A 22,572-nucleotide genomic window follows, 5' to 3' on the forward strand; every position below is an offset into this window, starting at 1 on the left:
GGCGAACCGTAACTTTTCCTGGTGGGCCGGCCGCGAAACTGGGCCGATTGGGCTGTGATATGCTGAAACAGGCTGCTGTGTTATGCCGAATGGCTGAAGGATTTTTTATTCAGAAAAGGACAGCGAATAGTGAATAGTGTTTTATATGTAGAATAATGACAAAGCAGAACAGTGTTTCTATATGTAGGGACAGTGCTCAACAGTGTTATATTTATAGATGACATGGCAGGGTTATAAGTGACAGAATTGGACTGTAATATCAGCATCTCCAAGGAAACCAATAACATTTTACTGGTCCAGGCTTCTGACCAGTATAGAAAACTCTCCCTCTGCCTTCTAATTCTTATTGCTGCTTATTTGCCAAGGGATAAAGCGAGAGAAACAGAGATGATCTCAGCACTAACGTCTGTGATTCTCACTGAGTTCTTTTTGTGACATAGTTTGGATATTCCATCTCTTTCCTCCCTCATTCCTTGTAAATGTTAATGTTGGCTTCACTTCATTGGGATGAAGTATTAGATGTATCCATGTAGAAAGAGATCATTAATACACTTCTTGGAAAGCAGCAACCAGAATAATTAGCTGCTCGCTTTGTACTAAATGGTCCATTGTTTAAAATGGCAGGTCTTGGCTTGATATACAGCCTTGCACTGTCCTGTTTTCATTCCTGATATGGTCCGTTAAACAACAGAGGGTTCGAGAAGAGGGGGATCTTAAATGAAAAGCAAGGGGCTAGTGTTAATCATGTGGTAATGAAATTTAGCACTTCATCTGCAGGGCTAATTACTGATGAAAAATGAACAGATCTCCAATCATGTCCTATTCATTTCTGTTTTCTTAATAATTTTATTCTTTGACTACCACACCTGGAGTCACAAGTTCGAATCCAGGGTGTGCTGAGTGACTCCAGCCAAGTCTCCTAAGCAACCAAATTGGCCTGTTTGCTAGGGAGGGTAGAGTCACATGGGATTTCCTCCTCTTGGTCACGATTAGTGGTTCTCGCCAGAGGCGGCGGCAGCCGATTTTGCCGGGGCTTCAGCCCCGAATGTTTTGAGTGTAGCCCCGAATGAATTTTGAAAAGTTGACTGACAAATATGAAACTGGACAATAGCCTATGTAAACCCCCGAAATCACAAGTTGCCTTATTTCATTGTGCTTTGGCTTTGCACATACTGCATACAGCCTGTAAAAATAGACATAGGCATAATCTAGCCTATAGAATAAGTTTCTTTGCTGTCGGTAGCCTATGGGCGACTCCGTTTCTTCCTCTCTGTTGAATATGCAGCAGGTAGGAGAGGAGCTGACATCAATGCAACTTATAATTTACATGAATTGAATTCCGTATCCAGTTTTAAATTAGCTTTGGTAAATAACAAAAGACACTCAGAGTAGATTTGGCAGTGCCATTTATGTATTTAAACCACTTTTATAAGAGTATCAGTTTTTCTCATGTGATTTAGGCAGGATTATTGGCTGTTTAGACATTTACAAACATGAAAAAGAAAATTAGAAATGGGGGTGTTGAGAGTAAGAGTACGAAATTGTTGCATTTTCAAGCAGTTTAAGACAGAGGCTCAGAGCTGAGACATCCCCATAAAAATTTGCTGTTATTAGCATAAGTGGATAAGGACACATTGTTACTATTACTTCCATTTCCAATTAAAAATCCCTTTGAGGTCCCTCCATAGCCTACATAAAAGTGTCTCAATAACACGCTGTATAATTGCCAGAAAGAGGACAAGCTTGTTTAATAACTCTTAAAACACTCAATGAACACTCATCCTCTCTTAACCTTGAACGCAAAAAATGCTTAAGAACACAACAACACTGCATAACACACAGCAACATTACTGCTGTTTTAGGCTATTTAGGATGAGTGAAGTGTTCTGTATGACTATGATTAATATTTGCTGCAAACATTTACTGAGTTGAACACAAGTCACTACGACAAGCCCTCTAACATTGTATGGTGCATTCAAACACTCACTAAAGTGCTCAGAGACCACTGGCTGGCATTTAGATGACATTTAAAACTCTTTATGCTTTCTAGGATGGTCCCATCTGAATGATATTTGTTTAGAAATGCGCACATTCAAGCAGTTACGCAGAACTGAATGATGGCTGTTATTACTGAACAACATCTCTGCTGATTAATTCAAATACCAAACTATATAGTGGAAAACATCTTTACAGAAACCAGATAATAAACGAGAGAGAGAGAGAGAGAGAGAGAGAGAGAGAGAGATGGAGAATGTAATAAATTGATGCTGGATGCTGATTATGTCTGATTCTGTCATCAGTGCATTCAGTCGATAATTAACTATAATGAAAAGCATTTAGGGAGTCTATTTCTTTATGAATATTCAATCTGCATTTTATATCTCATGGAACATTCAACTAAACATCAAACATTGCGTTTCCAAAATGACTTTCGCTAAAGGCTGTTTTGCACACATGGGCTGACATAAAATAATTTTGGTAAGTTGACAAACTTGCAGTTTGACATGCTACACTCCTAAAACTATAGTAGACAGAATTTCACCTGTACCTTTCTAATTATGATGCATGCGGCTTGACCTTAGACCTTATTTTTTATTGAGTGACTACATCAAATATTTGTATTTTTAAAAAATTAATTTGTCACATCAACTTGTGATCAGTTAAGAGTCCTTAAGTATCAACTACCCAAATGCACTCACACATATATGTGCAGAAACAAGATGACATTAGGCTATATGTGACTGTGTGAGTTAGGTGATTGATGGATCTATTTGAATTATATAGTCTTTAATCACGTCCTCCTGTCACATACGTTACACTGTAGTGCATTTCACACAAACTAAAGCAGATCTGAATGCAGTGCACATCCTTAGCAACTACTCAGTATTCACATGAGGCCAAATGCACTGTTAAGGCTTTCAATATTTACAGCACTGAGTTGAGCTATATTTTGTTAAAAGGATAGTTCACACAAAAATGAAAATTCTGTCAACATTTATTCACCCATATGTTTTTCCAAACCTGTAATGCTTTCTTTCTTCAGTGGAACACAAAATGATTCATTTTAAAGAATGTACTGGTCACTCTTTCTCATGTCAGTGCAATAAATGGGGACTAGAGATTTCAAGCTTCAAAAAGAAAGCAAAAGCATCATACAATTACACTCAGTTAGTACTTTATTAGGAACACTATGGTCCTAATCAAGTGCCTGACGTGGTCTTCTGCTGTTGTAGCCCTCCCCCTCAAGGTTTGACGTGTTGTGCATTCTGAGATGCTATTCTGCGCACTACAATTGTACAGAGTGGTTATCTGAGTGACTGTTGCTTTTCTGTCAGTTCGAACCAGTCTGGCCATTCTCTGTTGACCTCTCTCATCAACAAGGCATTTCTGTCCACAGAACTGCCGTTCACTGGATGTTGTTTTGTTTTTGGTACCATTCTGGCACCAACAATCATACCACGGCCGAAATCACTGAGAACACATTTTGTTTTTGCACATTCTGATATTTGATGCGAAGATTAACTGAAGCTCTTGACCAGTATGTGCGTGATTTTATGCATTACACTGCTGCCACATGATTGGCTGATTAGATAATCGCATGAATAATAGGTGTACAGGTGTTCCTATTAAAGTGCTCAGTGAGTGAATATAGATTTAATTATGAAAAGAATATAGCAATTAACATTTTGGGTGAATTAATCATTTAAGAATCTGCAAGCGAAGACATAGTAGAATCAGACCTGAACAGTATTGGGTGCAATCTAATTACAGAGTAATTACTTATTGTATTCAAATTACATTTAAATAATAATAAAAAAAAAATAGTAGTGTAATGCATACATTTTAAAAGAGTGTAATCAGATTACAGTTACTGACTGTAATTATCTTATGTACATTTCTTGGGTTACACATTTATAAAATAATCATTTATTTATTTTGAACATTTAAAAAATGAATTACGCTCGTCTATTTATGTTTCTGTGACAGCTGAAGAGACATTAATGAGTCATTAGGGTAGAAACATGTGGTGCTGAGTGTATGAACAACAATGATCAAGGAGGAAATAGATATTATTTTGATGTTGTTGAGTGGAAAAACTAAAAAACAATTTTTGAATTGTTTTCCTGTAAAAATCCTTAAAACAACATCAGTTCCCCTTCTGTCGCTCTCTTTACATTGTGTCAGAGAAGCGACACTAGGGGTCTCTCTTGAGCGCCGATATTCACCTCTGAACTATGAAAAAAGGCCAATGAGAGTTGGCACCCAGTATTTGCATGTCCCGCCCCCGGACATACGGGTATTTAAGCTGCGCAAATACGGGAGTTCATTCAGAAAATTTCTTTGGAGCCGATGGTCATGCATGCAGGCTGCTGCTAGTTACACACCAAGTTCCTGTTTAATCCTCTGACGCTCTGCATGCTGTTGGATCTGACGGCGCATAACAGCGGCTTTCTCATTCGTGCACGGCTGTGCATTCTTGCCCTGGCGCTCGACAGCGCAGACAACTCGAAAGAGTTATTCTAAAAGAGTGAATTTCGCTCTAAAAGAGCAAAACACAGCGGCGTTGAACGTCCTTCTCAGGACGCGTCTTTTTAAAGACGATTTTCCGCCTCTGTGTAGTTTCTGGATGCGTTGATTCTCCCCACCTCTGACGGCCATAAAAACTGCCTTGCATTCCTGGGTTGCGATCACACACAGGCAGCGTTTTTATGAATGGTCTATGTTTTCAGTACGAGAACATAGCCATGACAGCATTGCGGTCGTAGGCTTTTTCTTGTAGTGAGAAAAAGCCTCTTCAGCCGCCCCCCCACGCCTCGCCTCCTTCCTACGGGATTGAGGCAGGCGCCGCGGGCGATGAAAACGATCTGGGGAAAGTGACGGGCTCCGTTTCGCCGGGTGAACCCCCTCGAAACCCCCCGCCTCCCCGGCACGCTTGCTTGTTTCCGTCCGAGCTCGGGATGAGCATTCTCTCCAATGGGTTATGTTTTTAGTGTGAGAACATAACCACGGCAGCGTTGCAATCTCTGCTTTCTCTTGTAGTGAGAGAGAGCCATTTCAGCCGCCACCGCGCCTCGCCTCCTTCCTACGGGATTGAGGCAGGCGCCGCAGGTGATGGAGAACGATCTGGGGAGAATAACAGGACGCTTTCGCCGGGTAAATCCCCTCGAAAACCTCCCACCTCCCCGGCACGCTTGCCTGCTTCCCCCGAGCTCGGGATTAGTGCGGTCCGCTTAACAGCCTACCGTCCGGTCCCTCGAGCTCCCCGGCATTGGATGATGACATCACCGCTGCATCAGAGAGCGTAACAGCGGCGTCGGATGCGGATAACTCGCCTGGGCTGCCACCTTCGGGTATCCGCCCAGTCTGAGCCTGATGCAAGAAGGTCCGCTATGCTTCCCCGGGCTTAATTGGTTCCACGGGCATGTGCGCCGCTCACAGCCGCGCCCCCCCCCCCGGATTCCTTCCCGGACGTGCATGACGAGCTGAGCAAGCCCAGCTTCCTCGCTCCTCCGCTCTCGCTACCCTCGGTGGTAGAGCGGTCCCAGACCGCTCCCCCCTGCATGCCATGGCCCCCTCCTGCAAGTCCACCGGGCCAGGGCACTTCAAAATCTGCACTTGGGTGGTCCTGTTCTTGACGTGCTGCAGGAACTGCACTCAAACAGGCGATGGCCACTCCGTGGTCCAGAAACGCAACGATGGACAGGCAGTATGGGAGGAAGACAAAGCACGCTTTCTCAAATGCCCCTGTCTCCCAGCTCCGTCCATTCGGCGACACCAGTTGACGACTTCACCCAGCAGTCCTCAGTGGTGAAGAAACAGACGAAGGCTATTTTCAAGCAAAAAAAAAGCATCCTTCCCTGCTGCAAACCTGCCGCCAGGGGCCATGCCCTGTCTGCTCCCTAAGGGCGTCCTCCTGTGGCTTTCAAGAAAGAAAGAAAGTGGTGCTCCGCCTCAACTAACAAGTGAGTGGGCCCAGCTCGTCTCACGGACCCCCTTGAGGACCCAGAAGGCTTCCAGGCGCTCCTGAGATGGCAGACCCAGAGACCGAGACGTTAGCTCCGGAGCTGGTAAGACCACTCCGTTCCCTGGTGGAGGGCCGGGAGGAGAATTTTTTGTTAAATTCTTTACACCCTATAGAGCTATTTCTTTGTTGTCTCTGGGGTCACCTGGCCCGCAAATGCCGTTCTCACGGCACTCTGCTTTCAGGCCTCAACAGTCCCGGCTCCATGGACGCGGTGTCCCCGCCTTCAGCCCCACGACTGTTCCCCGGCCGGCCGGTTCAGACGAGTCCAGAGGACGCCAGCATCAGACCTCCTCCTCAGTCACGAACCCGCCCCCTGCCGGATGCGCGGAGCAAGGTAAGTGCTTTGAGTTTATTCTCAGCACCAGAGCCTCGGGATGCCACGTTGCCTCCCGACGCCGCGTTACCTGTTCCGCACCGCTGCGAAGCCCCGCTGGGTATGTCCAAAAAACTCGTCCTCTTGGTGCCCCTAGCACGGAGTTTAGAGGCATGCCTTTCACTGCCCAACCCGTCACGCTGCCTGCACCGGACCATTCGACTCGGTTACGCAATTCAGTTTGCCAGGTCTCCGTCCCCCCTTCGTGGGCGTACATTTTTCCGCAGTACACAGCCAACATGCCCATTCCCTGCGCGAAGAAATCACCTCCCTTCTTTTAAAGGACGCGATAGAGCCTGTCCCTCCAACCGAAACAAAGAAGGGTTTCTACAGCCCTTACTTCGTTGTACCCAAGAAAGGTGGCGGCTTACGACCGATCTTGGACCTGCGAGTTTTCAATTGGACCTTGTCCAAACTCCCGTTCAAAATGCTCACCCAGAAACAAATTCTATCTGGCGTCCGGCATCTAGATTGGTTCGCAGCGGTAGACCTGAAGGACGCGTACTTCCACGTCTCAATTCGCCCTCGACATCGACCCTTCCTACGGTTCGCGTTCGACGGCCTGGCATATCAGTACAAAGTCCTCCCCTTCAGCCTGTCTCTGTCCCCTCGCGTCTTCACGAAAGTCGCAGAGGCAGCTCTTGCCCCGCTCCGAGAAGCCGGCATACGCATACTCAATTACCTCGACGACTGGCTCATACTGGCCCACTCCTGAGAGTTACTATGCGCACACAGAGACCAGGTGCTCAGCCACCTCAGCCGTTTGGGGCTTCAGGTCAACTGGGAAAAGAGCAAGCTCTCCCCGGTCCAGAGCATCTCTTTTCTCAGTCTGGAGTTAGACTCAGTCTCAATGACAGCACGTCTCTCCAACGAGCGTTCTCAGTCAGTGCTGAAATGCCTCGCTTCCTTCAAGCCAGGCGCCGTGGTCCCACTTTCTAAGGGCAGGAGTACCCTTGCAGCAGGTCCCGACGTGTTCTGGTCACAACCAACGCCTTCAAATTGAGTTGGGGCGCCGTGTGCAATGGGCGCGCAGCCGCAGGCCGGTGGAACCGAGGCCCGCTGCGCTGGCACATCAACTGCCTAGAGCTGCTGGCTGTTTTTCTGGCCCTGCAGAAGTTTCTCCCGTTAATTCGGAACAAACACGTCCTAGTCAGGACAGACAGCACCACGGTCGTAGCCTACATAAACCGCCAAGGCGGAGTACGCTCCCTCCACATGTCACAGCTCGCCCATTGTCTCCTCCTTTGGAGTCAGCAGCGACTCAAGTCACTGCGCACCACTCACATCCCCGGCAACCTCAATGTGATAGCGGACGCGCTGTCAAGACAAAGCTTGCCTGGCGGAGAGTGGAGGCTCCACCTCCAGTCGGTCCAGCTGATTTGGGACCGGTTCGGCAAGGCTCAGGTAGACCTGTTTGCCTCCCAAGAAACCTCCCACTGCCCGCTCTGGTATGCCCGGACAGAGTCTCCCCTCGGGGCAGACGCGTTGGCACACAGCTGGCCTGCGGGGCTGCGCAAGTACGCATTTCCCCCAGTGAGCCTTCTTGCACAGGTGCTATGCAAGGTCAGGGAGGACGAGGAGCAAGTCATTCTGGTAGCCCCTTACTGGCCCACCCGGACTTGGTTTTCGGACCTCACGCTCCTCACGACAGCCCCTCCCTGGCGAATTCCCCTGAGGAAGGACCTTCTTTCTCAGGGGCGAGGCACGCTTTGGCACCCGCACCCAGACCTCTGGAACCTCCACGTCTGGCCCTTGGGCCGGGATCGCGGAAGATCTAGCCGGCCTACCATCGACCATCATAGATACAATCAATCAAGCCAGAGCCCCTCTACCAGGCATCTTTACACTCTAAAGTGGCGTCTGTTCATGGACTGGTGTTCTTCCGAGCCGAAGACCCGCAGAAGTGCACAGTTATGTCAGTGCTCGTGTTTCTTCAGGAGAGGCTGGAGAGGAGGCTGTCCCCTCCACCCTCAAGGTGTATGTTGCGCTTATCGCGCCCACCACGACACGGTAGACGGCAAGTCTCTTGGTAAGCACGACTTAATCATCAGGTTCCTAAAAGGTGCCCGGAGGATAACTCCCTCCCGGCCTAACCTGTTCCCCTCCTGGGATCTCTCGGTTGTCCTTACGGGACTCCAGAGACCCCCCTCCGAGCCGCTTGACTCAGTTGGACTCAGGGCCCTCTCTCTCAAGACCGCCCTGCTGATCGCGCTCGCTTCCATCAAGAGGGTCGGGGACCTGCATGCGTTCTCTGTTAGCGATGCTTGCCTGAATTTCGGTCCAGCAGACACTTTCGTGATCCTAAGCCCGCGACCGGGCTATGTGCCCAAGGTTCCTACCACACCCTTCAGGGATCAGGTGGTGAACCTGCAAGTGCTGCCCCGGGAGGAGGCAGACCCAGCCCTTTCACTGCTGTGTCAAGTACGTGCTTTACGTATTCATCTGGACCGCACACAGAGCACCAGAGGCTCTGAGAAGCTCTTCGTCTGCTTTGGGGGACAGCAGAAAGGGAATGCTGTCTCCAAGCAGAGACTCGCCCACTGGGTTGTCGACGCCATTTCCCTGGCTTATCACACCCAGGCCGTGCCCCCCCCTTGCGGGTCCGAGCTCACTCCACCAGGAGTGTTGCGTCCTCATGGGCACTGGCTAGGGGCACTGCCCTAGCAGACATTTGTAGAGCAGCAGGCTGGGCAACACCTAACACTTTTTGCGAGATTCTACAATCTCCGAGTTGAGTCAGTATCGTCCGTGTTTTCTCAGGTACCGAGCCCGTGAGAACTTCGGTTGCACGCCCACGATCTGACCGGGTGAATCGCTTGCACCTAGAGCCCTTCCCCTAACCAGGGAAACAGTGTGCCTTCATTCCCAGGAGATCTCAGGTTTGGGACACTGGTTGATTCCTCCCTAGCCCTCGTGGGTCACAGTTCAGCGGAGGAACTCGCCGACCCAAGCCACTGCGGGTACCGCAAGCTACCCTGTACTGGTATAGGTGCTCCACAGGTAAGGCCTCCTTCGGACTCCCCCTGTGTGTAACACCACGGTTCTGTCCCCTCTGGTGAGTGGACTCCCGTGTTTCCCTTAGGCAGTCACGGCTGCCTCGGTTGCCGTGCTGTATGTTCCCCCCTCTATGAGGCTGGATCCACCACCACACCAACTTTTCCACATAGGCCCTAAGTCAGGCCTCTGATGGTTTTGCCACTTAAACTTGCCTCCCCTCTCGGGTAGGCATGGCCTCCGTAGGGTATTCTCCGCCCTGAATAAGGGCTAAGACCCCCTTCCCTCAATGCGTGTAAGGGCCCCGGCCTTAGTTGCTCTATGCGAGAAACATAGAGAGAAAAGAGGCCCGGCCAGGCTTGGCCCGTTCCCAGGTTGGCGGCCAGCACCTTGTTCCCCCCTAACGATAAGGAATCCTGATGGCTTAAATGGGGCATTGGGGAAGGGTACGTGCAGCCTGATACAGTTGGTCGTCCTGCACGTAAGAATACCTGCTCGCTCCTGTATCAGCAGTTCACGTACACGGCTCAACGCATGGCACTTTTATAAGTGGACCCCTAGTGTCGCTTCTCTGACACAACGTGGAGAGAGCGACAGATGGGGAACGTCTAGGTTACGTATGTAACCTCCGTTCCCCGATGGAGGAAGCGAGGCGTTGTGTCTCCCCTGCCACGTCGCTGAGCCGAGCCACTGTTGTGGCCGGACCATTTCCGGCTCCTCAGAAAAATCCTGAATGAACTCCCGTATTTGCGCCACTTAAATACCCGTATGTCCGGGGGCGGGACATGCAAATACTGGGTGCCAACTCTCATTGGCCTTTTTTTCATAGTTCAGAGGTGAATATCGGCGCTCAAGAGAGACCCCTAGTGTCGCTTCTCTGACACAACGTCTCGTTCCCTCCATCGGGGAACGGAGGTTACATACGTAACCTAGACGTTAGATTTATCATTTTTTTAGAAACAACACTGCATAAGATATTTAGGTTTTTCAGAGAATGTATTTTTAGCATGTGTATGTTTAGTTTTTATAGTCAAAACAAGTGAAAAAATCTACCAATGCTGAAAAAGTAATCCAAAGTATTTTGAATTCGTTACTGACCTTGAGTAATCTAACAGAATACGTTACAAATTACATTTTACAACATGTATTCAAAAGTAACCCTCCAAACCCTGGTACCTATTCAGTACAATATCTGAGTTATTGGTCTCATTTTCCATTACTGAATGTGAAAACAGAAAGTCTGTGCCTACTTACAATTGCAGTTGGTCAGAAAGACCTTGGTGGCTTCTCTGTGATTTGATGTTTTGTTCAATGTAATGTTTCTGTAATCAGTGGGATGGGAGAAATCAGATAAAGTGAGAGACCTTTGAATCCCATCTGGCTTTGAATGCGGTTTTTCATGGACAAGGTGAGTCCAAGTTCAGCTTCAGTCTCACTAAAATTCATTACCTGAAGTAAAAAATGGACACTGAATCACAGACAGTATTATTAGTGTTTTTTTTCTTTTTTCTTTCACAAGCCTACAGTCAAAGCCAATGATTAAATTCATGGACTGGCCCGTGGTTTTCTATAATGACTCTCTCAGAACTGAAAGAACAACGGACTAAAAAGGAGAGAGCAATTTTTAATGTATTTTTAATGTTGTGAAATCTCTACATTATTTTTAAGAGTCATGTACTCTTCAGTACACACAAACACACTGTGTGTCCAGAATGAATAAATGACATTTTCCCTGGTAATCAAATCTGTGACTTTTTGAAAAATGTTCCGACTCCTAGAAAGATATTAATGAAATACGTGTCCTGAGATATCTCACCAGTCTCTGTGACAGCTCTAGATTCTGTAAACAGCAAACAAAAATGTATCTGCGAGCCAAAGAAAATGATGCTTTCTGCCTGTCAATCATTTTGCAAGTTCTCAGGGTATTGTAGTTGCAGTGAATTATTGAGGCTTAATGCTATTTTTATGCCTTGTTGCTCATAACAGTTGTCAATTGAAGGTGCTATTTTGCTGCTGTTTTTTTTTTTTTTTTTACAGCCAATTCTGTTTGTGTTGGTCTCAAAAGCTCATTTTGTATCTTTGGAGTGTGGAGTTTTGGAAAAAGGGGGAGGGGCTAATCCAATGGCTCAGCTTGGGGAAATTCTAGAATGGCTAAAATCACTTACATCAGCTACAGAAACACAATGAAAAGACCCAGTAAAATAGTTTGAAAAATGTTTTCTGCATAGCCACGTGAAGTAGGGGTGCTGTGGGAGCTGCAGCACCCCCTGTGGGCATTCAAGCCCACCCAAGTGCTGTCAAAACGGTGTATGCATTAAAAATGATTGACAGTTCATTTATTATTTAGAAACCATCATATTCTGTGTTGCTCTTGTTAATGAAAGTAATGACGAAAATGTTTAGGGGTATTTGTATTTCAACCATAATGAAGACGACAAGAAAATTAAGATTATACCAGTAATGAAATTATTTTGATTGAAACTTACTCTACAAAAATGTGAGAAGAAAAAATTATACTGAAAGGCATTAACAGTGCAATAATAATGTTTGCAAAAGGAAGACAGGAAAGAATGTATTAAAATAATCCAGGCATAGTGTTGGGGATTTCCCCACTGCATGATCTTTGTGTCTCGATCACAAACAATTAATAACAGTCCCTAAAATGATGAACAACAACATCATTTCTAAAAGATAATAGCATAATAATGCTATCTAATAATTTAATATACTCTTTTTATGCTATTTTTTCAGAAACTCTGTTTTAACAAGGATTGTTTTTATATGTTATATATTTTATGATCATAAATCTAAATATGTTCATAGAAATGTTTTAATAAATGTTTATACATTGAAATGTATAAATAAGTGGTTAAAGTTTGTATATTTTACTGACATTTTTTTTTTATAGTGGTTAGTGCTTTATATTAGGCTACTACTTGTCTTTATATTAATACCCCCATGCAGCACCCCATGCTATGGTTTTCTGTCCTTAGCTGAAATTTGGGTGGGAAATATTGCACTATTTGTTAAAAAACAAATAACCAATAGGCTTTAGTTACATCAAAGCCATAATCTGCTACTCACTGGACAGTTGCTGGGGAGGGACATTCTCATTCTAGAGAGCATTTGATTGGACTAAAACGCAACAGTGCAACATGAGTCATCAGTATTTTTGGCCCGTTTTCCTGGAAGAAATATAATTTTTTAACATTTTAAATGTGTATATCAACATCAGACAGTGTTGGGGAGTAAGCTCATTACTAACCACATAACAAAAACTGAGTACTTGTAATTAAATTTAATTTTAAAATGTACATAATGAGATTACAGTTACTTTTTATGAATAAATGATTACATATTGATTATATTACTAGTTGCAGCCAACGACAATAACTAGTGTTTAAGAAGTATCTACTTTAAAGAGCATACAAACAATGCTGCACTAAGAATGTTTTCTTCTAACATTATGAGAACTTTATCAAATAATATTAATAACATCATTAGTATTACAGTGCACTTACAATGGAAGTGAATGGGGCCAATCCGCAATATGTGTGTTAACATGATTTTAGTGCGATAAAATACATCCGACTTTGAAACTTTGTTGCCATAACAACGTAACAGCGTAAACCCTAAAACAACCAAAAAATGTATGATTTAAACAACTTTACAGCTCAGATAATACAGAATTTTAACAGAGGAATAAGTGTAATTGCTTTTTATAAAACTATATTCTAAATGACTGCCTTTAAACTCTCCAAATATTGGCCCAATGCACTTCCATTGTAAGTGCCTTATTGTACTTGATTTTTGGTTATTTAAAAGAAAAGAAGGGACGAGTTGAAATACATTTTTGTGGTAATCAACATTATGCCACAAATGCTGTTGACTGAACTTAACTTGTATTGAACATGGAATATTCCTTTAATGTTAATTCAGAGTGTTAATTGGCACATTATACACTTAATATTTATAATAATCAATAATAATAATAATAATCAATACATTTCAAAGAAGTGTAATGTAAATTATCACGATTTTGATTTGTTTTCATTGTGAATCAGTACTAGAATACATTTCAGAAGTAATCTACCCAACACTATACAACATCAAAGCTAACAGACATGAATAAAAAGCCACAAAACTAACTTTCATTTCATGTGGTCTCTGTGTGATGTACACTGTATAACTTCAGTGGTTCTGTATAATCTTACTGGTGACACCGATGTTATACTGGTTATCAGCAAGGTGAATGTGTGTGCTTGAGAAATGTAATAAAAAAGGGACACACCACAGCCTTTTGGCTCTAAACAGGATATCCCAAACTTTATTTTCTGTTTAGAGGTGTACTAAGGGAGCAATCACAGTTAGTGGACGTTCATCTTATTAGATTGAGTGCAACACACACACACACACACAAAATCAGAACAAAAAAAATTATCATATTCAATTATTCAGATTTTTTAAATTAAAACAAGCTAACAACCTAACGATCAAAACAAAACAAAGTGTGAAACAAAGCAAAAAGTGCAAGAGCGATAGGTAGGAGGGAGAGACAGAGAGCGAGAGAGAGAGAGAGAGAGAGAGAGAGAGAGAGAGAGTTAGGAGGTAAAAAGGTACACCTTTAATAAGCCTATATGACAGAAGACAGTGTAAGACACACTATGCCACAAAGCCACACACACACTTTGCATTAACATGACTCTCAGCGTTAGCTTACAGTGATTGTACACACACCATGATTTCAGCCCCTCGATCTGGACAAGACCGATAAGATAATAAAACCTCCTTCATTTAGACCAGCTACGTTAACACACAATACATTCAGTCCTGCATTGGCATGAGATATTTGCCATGTTGTTCAAATGGTTTTGCAAACCTTTATAAATGTTATAAATTTACACATTGTAAATAAGTACAATGTAGTCATATACAAACATATATGCACTTTTCAGGAATTTCAGGAATGTCTTTACACATACACTGCTGCATTTGTTTTCAAAACACAGCCCACGCAATTTCAGTACTGGACACATTAATGCAACATGTTAGTGAGGCTGTGGATTGGAGAGATAGGGGAGAGAGAGAAAGAAAGAGAGGGGAGGAGGAAATAATATTATCAAAGATCAGTATTAAACCTCTGAAAAGTTACAGTCCATCTGAGCATTGAGGAAGAGAGTGGGGGTAGAGGAATGTAAGACACATACAAGGCAAACATTACCCTGGTGTTTCATACACATTCTCCTAATGTTTTACAGACATTTTCCAGATGGTTCACAGAGCTTTGCAAGATGGTTTACAGACACGGAGCAGATACATAACGGATAATTTGTTCCTTTAAAGCAGTGTTTCCCAAACTGGGGTACGTGAGGTGACAATGGGGGTAAGTAAATACGATTCTGAGATTTACCGTTCTTTCAAATTCATCACAATCTAAAATAACATTCAAACCCAGTTCATGCATTTATCACTGGCAAAAAAATATTGTGTGCCCCCTAGTGTAGAAACACCAAAATGGTTGTGACATAAAGGTCAAATAAATATGCAAAATATCCCTATCTTTTGCGGTTACAAAAATGCCTTTACTCATGCGTTGTGCGTCACAGAATTATCTTTTTTCATCAGCCCATATGCCACTGTAAAAAGTTTGGGAACCACTGCTTTAAAAGATTAGTTCACCCAAAAATTATAATTCTGCTGTTATTTACTTAATCTCATGATATTCCAACCGGTATGACTTTAAATTTTTGAAGAGCCTAGATGCTCTTGTCCATACACTGATCAGCCACTGACATTAAAACCACCTGCCTAATATTGTGTAGGTCCAACAGTGCCAACCCACATCTCAGGATAGCATTCTGAGATTAAATTCTTCTCACCACAATTGTACAGAGTCTGGCCATTCTCTGTTGACCTCTCTCATCAACAAAGCATTTCCGTCCACAGAACTGCTGCTCACTGGATGTTTTTTTTATTTTTGGCACCATTCTGAGTAAACTCTAGAGACTGTTGTGTGTGAAAATCCCAGGAGATCAGCAGTTACAGAAATACTCAACCCAGCCATCTGGCACCAGACTGGCCAGACTGGTTCGAACTGACAAAGTCTACGGTAACTCAAATAACCAATCTATACAAATGTGGTGAGAAGAATAGCATCTCAGAATGTAATTTCTGAGATGCGCGTTGGCGCTGTTTTGGCAGCACAAGGGGGATATACACAATATTAGGCAGGTGGTTTTAATGTTGTGGCTGATTGGTGTATAATGAAAGTAAATGGGTACTGAGGACTTTAAGCTCCAAAAACACCTTAAAAGTATTTTAAAATTAGTTTATGAGACTTGTGTCTTACAGTGCTGTGAAAAAGTGTTTGCCCCCATCCTGATTCCTTCTGTTTTTGGGTATGATATCTCATATTAAATTGTTTCAAAAATTCAAATACAATCTGAGTAAACACAAAATACAGATTTTAAATGATAATGGTATTTATTGAAGCAAAAAATGTATCCAATACCAACTAGGCCTTTGTGAAAAATGTTTTACCCTCTTAGTTACTAAATCCCCAAATCTCTGAAACTGCTTTCATAAAGGGGTTCAGCTGGACTAGACACACCCAGACCTGATTAATGCCAGCCCTGTTTACTCAAATCAACACCTAAATAGAACTTTTTAAGCAGCATGAAGTTGGCTAAAAGGTCTCACCCAGTAGCACACTATGCCAAGGTCTAAAGAAATTCCAGAAATGATGAGGAAAAAGGTGATTAATATACATCAGTCTAGGAAGGGTTACAAAGCTTTTTCAAAGGCTCTGGGACTCCAAATAACCACAGCGAGTGCCATCATCTCCAAATGGAAAGTTGTGAACATTCCCAGCAGTGGCCGACCTTCCAAAATTCCTCTAAGAGCACAGCGACGACTGATCCAGGAAATAACAAAGCCAAGGACAACATCCAAGGAACAGCAGGCCTCTCTTGCATCAATAAAGGTTCATGACTCCACTATCTGAAAGACAAAATGCCATCCATGGGAGTGTGGTGAGGCGAAAACCACCGCTAACCCAGAAGAACATTAAGGCTCGTCTGATTTTTGCCAAAACACTCCTTGATGATCCTCAAACATTTTGGGAGAATGTTCTGTGAACTGAGGAGTCAAAAGTGGAACTGTTTGGAAGACAGGGGTCCCATTACATCTGGCATAAATTAAATACAGAAGTCTAGAAAAAGGGCCATAATATGCAATAACTGAGGGAAACATGAAATCTTCTCTCTACCTGAAAATCCTAAAGGAGAACGTCCGGTCATCAATCTGTGAGTTGAAGCTCATATGCAACTGGATTATGCAGCAAGACAATGATCCAAAGCATAGGAGTAAGTCCACCTCTGAATGGCTCAAAAGATGCCAAATTAAAGTTTTGGAGTGAACTAGTCAAAGTCCTGATTTGAACCCGATTGAGATGCTGTGGCGGGACCTTGAAGGGGCAGTTCATGCTCTATAATCCTACAATGTGGCTGAACTAAAGCAGTTCTGCAAAGAAGAGTGGGCCAGAATTCCACCACAGTGTTGTGAAAGACTGATATCCAGTTGGCGGAAGTGTTTGGCTGCACATGTTGCTGCTAAAGGTGGCACAACCAGCTATTAAGTTTAAGGGGACAGTTCGTTTTTAACATGGCTGATATAGGTGTTGGATAACTTTTTTGCTTCAATAAAAAAAACAGCATTTTGTGTTTACTCAGGTTGCCTTAGTTTTATGATATATCTCGTTTGATTCAGAAAAATACACAAAAATAGAAGAAATCAGTAAAGGGGCAAATACTTTTTCCCATCACTGTATATTCCAAGCTTTGTATGGACCTAAATTACAACCTGTTCCTCACAAAAAGACATCATATGACTTTTAGGGGGGTTATTTTAGAGATTGTCAACCACAGGACACCAAAAATGCACCTTTTGAATTCAACGCAAGAAATGTCTAATGTTTATAGGTTTGGAACAACGTAGGACTGAGTAAATAATTACATAATTTTCTTTTTTTGGGTGAACAATTCCTTTAATTCTTACCAATATCAGATACTGCTCCAGACCAGGCAAACACATACACATTCGCACACACTGCTCAGCAAAAAACTAGAACAAAACAAGCGATATGCAACAATCAATCCAAAAGGCAATATTTGTCATTAAGATCATAAAGGTCTCAAATAAATACATTGTATTCTCTCTGTGATAATGCCAGAGCAGCGACTCTGTCTTCATTCTACTGTACAGTATATACAAACATATCTGAACTGTTTAGTGACAAAATATTTTTTACTGTTAAATAATACAACCACAGCAACAACCAAGCAAAGGACTTTGATATATTGCTTCCTTAGTTTGTACATGTGCTCCTATACCAAACGACAGATACTGCCTTTTTAATATACATGTGCAAGTTAAAAAAAGAAAAACACAAAATGAAACTTACAAGAAAACCGAAATAATCAAGCAAACAAACAAATTATATTCTGATTATTTATACAGCTTTCAAATGTCAGTCAACTACATTAATGAAGGGAATTCTGCATACTATATACAGACAGGTTAGCATCCATGCATTGTCAACACGAAGCACATTAACATTCCAAAAATGGACATGGCAAAACATTGGGGTGGGGCATGGGAGGGGGTTAGGTTTCACAGAAGGCGGGTCCAATGCAGTCTCGCCCAGTTTTTCAGGCATACCCTCAAGTGGTGACTGTAGAGCGCAGACATACATACACAAATTTATTGACGCCTGCTCTGCCAAAGCAAATACACATAGAGTATAAACCATAGAGACAATGTACAGTTTGAACGCCTCATACGGCAGACACGCCCATGAGTGTAGACACACCTCTGGCTTGGCGAGAGTCCATGAAAGTCTTATTGGCAGAACAGAGTATGGCTGTATTTCACATGGTTTCACCAAACCTCAGTTCCTTCCAACTACATCTCTTTTGTTTACTGGTTAAATTAGGCTTCTAGAGAAAAAGTCTGTGTGTCATATCGTATTGATTGTTTTTTTATTTATTGTTGGTAGTGTCCCTCTGGTGGAGCTTGGAATTAGCAAGAAACTGTGGGCCATCTTTGTGACGGTCATCATTTTCATTTCAAAGTACTCTGGAGCTGGTACCATATTTTTCATTTAATTAAAAACATAAAACAAAAAAGAATAACCAGCCATTCTAGTACATTTTTTCCTTCTCTTTCAAAATTAAGCAACAGAAACTACAAACCCCTACGCATTTCAATTCCCAAAATTCCTTTTAAAAACTCTTAAGACACTTCCTTCATAACAAGGATAGTTGGTGCTCAAGCGCAGTAAAAGAGGTGTAGGCTGGACCTCTCGAAAAAGGTACAAACACCCATAAGAAATGTCACCAAGGCCTCTTTTTTCCTTGCAAGAATATTTTTGGTGTGGGTAAAAAAAATTTAAGATTTGAAATACAAAACCCACTTCAGGGGCTATGTGGCACTGCAGTTCTCCATAAGAAAATTGGAAAGATTTCCCCTTTGGCAAATTTGGAGCAAACTACACAATAGATGGAATCCAAAATATTTCTGTCAGATCTACTGTGCTCAGTTTATTACGTTTTTACTCACTGACAAAGGGGCCATTCACACCAAACATGTTTTTGCGTCCATATACGGCACTTTCATTACACTGCATGTAGCTTTTTTTAGTGCTAGAACACATTCGGTCTGAATGGCTAAAATCTAAATTTGGACAGGAGAGTGAAAATTTGTGGTTTCAAAAATTCAAACCAAGCTTCCCTGAAAACTTTGAGCTTATAATTTTTTTTGTTTAAATGCTTAAACCATGCTATTCTAAAGATGTTTAGAGACAAATTTAGATCGGTTCTAGAATTTCTGATTTTAAAACTGGCCTATGTCTAAAATGGCTGTTCCTAAATCCATGGCTACTGTACGATATTTACCTTACAGCTCTGTATGCAGCAAATCTACAAAGTACAAAGAAGCAATCTCAGCAGGGTTGGAGGGAGATTGTGCCCTCGTAAACTCCACATAGATGAGTGAGTGTGTATGTTTCCATCAATTTCTAATGCTTGCATGTGTAAGAATGTAAGTATGTCTAGTATGGACATTGTTTTTGCTGTTCAGTTTATGTGGTTGCAGTGTGTGTTCATGAATGTGTGTTTGTTTGGACGGAAAGTAACAGTCATAATAGTAAACTCTTGATGTGATGTTGGCAAAAGCATGTCACTGACAAATTTCACTTAATTGAATTTACACGTTCCATCTGAAAATTGATTAAATAAATTAATAATCTAATCTATAACAAACTGCAGTATGTCATTAAATTGTTTGAATTATTTAAAAATCAAGGATGTTCCTCCTGAAAAGACCAACATTGCTGGTCCCCAGTATATGTTGTGTTTAGGATGCTGGGACCATACTACAGAACCTTCCTATATTAGGTCTGTCCAGCACTAACAATTAAGCAGCCTGGTTGACCAGCACTAACCAGGATAAACCAGTCTGGCTGATCAGCATTAACCATTATTCAGACTGGTTGACCAGCACTAATCAGGAATAACCAGCATGTTTGTCCAGCATTAAACATTAACCAGACTAGTTGACCAACACTAACCATTCCCTGCAATAATAACCAGCATAAACCAGCATGGTTGTCCAAAACGAACCAACTACCAGCCTGGTTGACCAGCACTAAGCAGCATTAACTAGCTTTGACCAACATTGAAATTTATGTTGGTCAAAGCTTGTCTTTTCAGCAGGGGTCCCTTAGTGCTGAGCTCTTTCAATAGCACTTTACGATCTTTAAGAATGTAAAATCAAAGCTCTTCAATCAAAGTCTTGCACTAGTGCACCACTGGACTCTAAAGCTGGAGGAGAATATAGCTGTCTACACTACACACTCCTTATTGTATAACTGATTCCTTTCTGAACTAACTTTTGTTGAAAATGTAGGAAATGAACTTGAACCTTGAAAAAACTGGCCTTCACAAAAGCTAGTTACAGTACATAGAGCTGCTCATGACAACATCATTAAGCTGTTTCGGAGGATATCCAAGGCAGCAGCTGACCACTTTTGGTTAGGACCACTCTGATTACAGGTCAAACAACTACAAATGTGATCATAATCTGTAAACCCCAAAAAGGTATGAAATTTTGTCTGTTTAAAATTTCTAGGAGCATTATCCTTTGCGAAACCAAAATGCAATAACTACAAATTTAGTCAAAATGTAGTTATGACTGAAATGTGGGCTCTTACACTATGACCTTCTCAGATAGGTTTGGCTCAGCTATTCAGAAAACAGAGCAAGACTTTCATAATACATATTTGGCTTTACGATCCAAAAACTTTTAAAGTAATTTTTCTCAGTTTCAGTGTTGGTGTAGTTACTGTGTTTTGGTTTGTAGGGCAGTATGCATCTCTGTCACCCAGGAAAAACAACTAAACCAATATTCCCATAAAGGCAACAAACCTATAACACACACAGCCTATAACACTAAATTACATAACCCAGAGTTCCATGGAACAATGAATGGAGTTTACAGATTCCACAGTTTCCCCACAGCCAAGTGGCTGCTATTTTCCCCACTTGGCTTTTACACTAGTTTAGATTTAAAATGCACAACTACAGTAGTTAAAGGTAGCAATATTAGCTTTCATTAGTCTTATTTGTTGATGTTTAAACACTGTGGTCACGGCCCTTTAAATAAGCAAAAGATCGTCCAGTCAGATGCAATCATTCAGCACACACAATAAACAGAGGAAGATGATTGTAGGAGTGGCGTGTGCAGACAACAGAAGAACTGACAGATGGTTTGCGGAAATGATTATCCACATAAACCTGAAACAGAGTCTGCCGTGTTTAACTTTCTCTGCAGTCATTAGTCTTTACCTGCTCTGTGGTCTTCATGTATTTTCCCCAGAATGCATGAACATGTATGTCACTGTGTGGAGGTGTGTAGTTCTGAGTGTATGTTTATGTGTGAGTGTGTATGTGTGTTTAGAAGCCCTTGATGTGGCAATAAGCCTCCAGAGAGGAGAACAGGATGTAGAGGAGCCAGAGGCTGACAAAAAGCATGGTGGTCAGCACTTTAGCAGTCCGTGGACCCCCAAGCTCGCCACCGATGTCGGGCCGGCGGCGGTACATTAGCACCGCCACGCAGATGAAGGCGAAAATGGTAAAGAGGGTGACAGAGAAGGCCAAGTTACCCGGCTCCACCCTAAACTCGTGGCCCTTGGAGTTGTGATAGATGGCGGCGATGGACCAGGCCACTCCAATGCCCAAGAAGACGTTTACGGCGTTGCTCCCCGTCACGTTTCCAATGGACGCGTCAGCGTACTGGTCCTGTATCGCGGCCACTTTGCTGGCAAAGGTATCTGAGAGGAAGAGGAGGACAGGAAAAAGAAATGGAGGTAGTGGAGAAAAGGGAAAAGAGTTGTTTCAGTATATAGTACAAAATACTTTTTGCAGATAGTTACAGTAATCATACATTATAATTTATAAACCTTTTCATAAATCTTTTCATATTATAACTTTAAGGATATTTACAACTTTAGTTATTGTATATCTCTAAAAGGAGATATTTTAAAGTCTAATTTATACATTGGAAGTAGCTGAACTTATCTCTATTGAATAATAACAATAATAATTCCTTACATTTATATAGCGCGTTTTCTAGGCACTCAAAGCGCTTTACATAGTATAGGGGGAATCTCCTCAACCGCCACCATTGAACAAACTAAAGTACCTTCTATGATCTAAGCTTGTGTTTATACTATTTTAAAATTAGTTCGTTGAGGAAAGTAAATAAATAAATAAATAAAGAATATCATATCCAAACCACACCCACGATTAATTTTACCCAATCATCAATGCTCTTCACCTAGCTGAATTCTCCTGGGTCTGGAATTTCACGGATGTGCACAAACAGGAAAAATTGTATCAAACAAACACCTTAGCAGAACTAAAAAGCCAGAGCATTTTGCCATAATTTTGACACTGACTAAAAGAAGTCAGTTTGCCCAAAAAGAAAAAATATCCTTAAGAAGTATTTGTAGAACACAAGAATACACAACATACACGTTTATTTCTAAATGTGGAGATACATTCTGTTGTTTTTATGCAAAGTTACTATAGACTAAACCAGGGCCGGACTAGGGCAAATTTCA

The 22,572-nt window shown here is 42.4% G+C and overlaps 1 protein-coding gene across 2 annotated transcripts in view; it reads right to left on the reverse strand.

The window, feature by feature from the left end:
* Positions 1-13,386: 13,386 nt before the first annotated feature.
* Positions 13,387-22,572, reverse strand: part of LOC127656852 (sodium/calcium exchanger 1-like) — a 114,334-nt gene continuing 105,148 nt past the window's right edge. For both annotated transcript variants that reach the window (XM_052145368.1, XM_052145369.1), the window contains exon 7: positions 13,387-21,780. In XM_052145368.1, the coding sequence (XP_052001328.1) occupies positions 21,404-21,780 (377 nt within the window). In that variant the 3' untranslated portion in view covers positions 13,387-21,403. The remainder of the gene's footprint in view (positions 21,781-22,572) is intronic.

Source organism: Xyrauchen texanus, chromosome 16, assembly GCF_025860055.1.
Source record: "Xyrauchen texanus isolate HMW12.3.18 chromosome 16, RBS_HiC_50CHRs, whole genome shotgun sequence".
Taxonomy (NCBI): Eukaryota; Metazoa; Chordata; class Actinopteri; order Cypriniformes; family Catostomidae; genus Xyrauchen; species Xyrauchen texanus.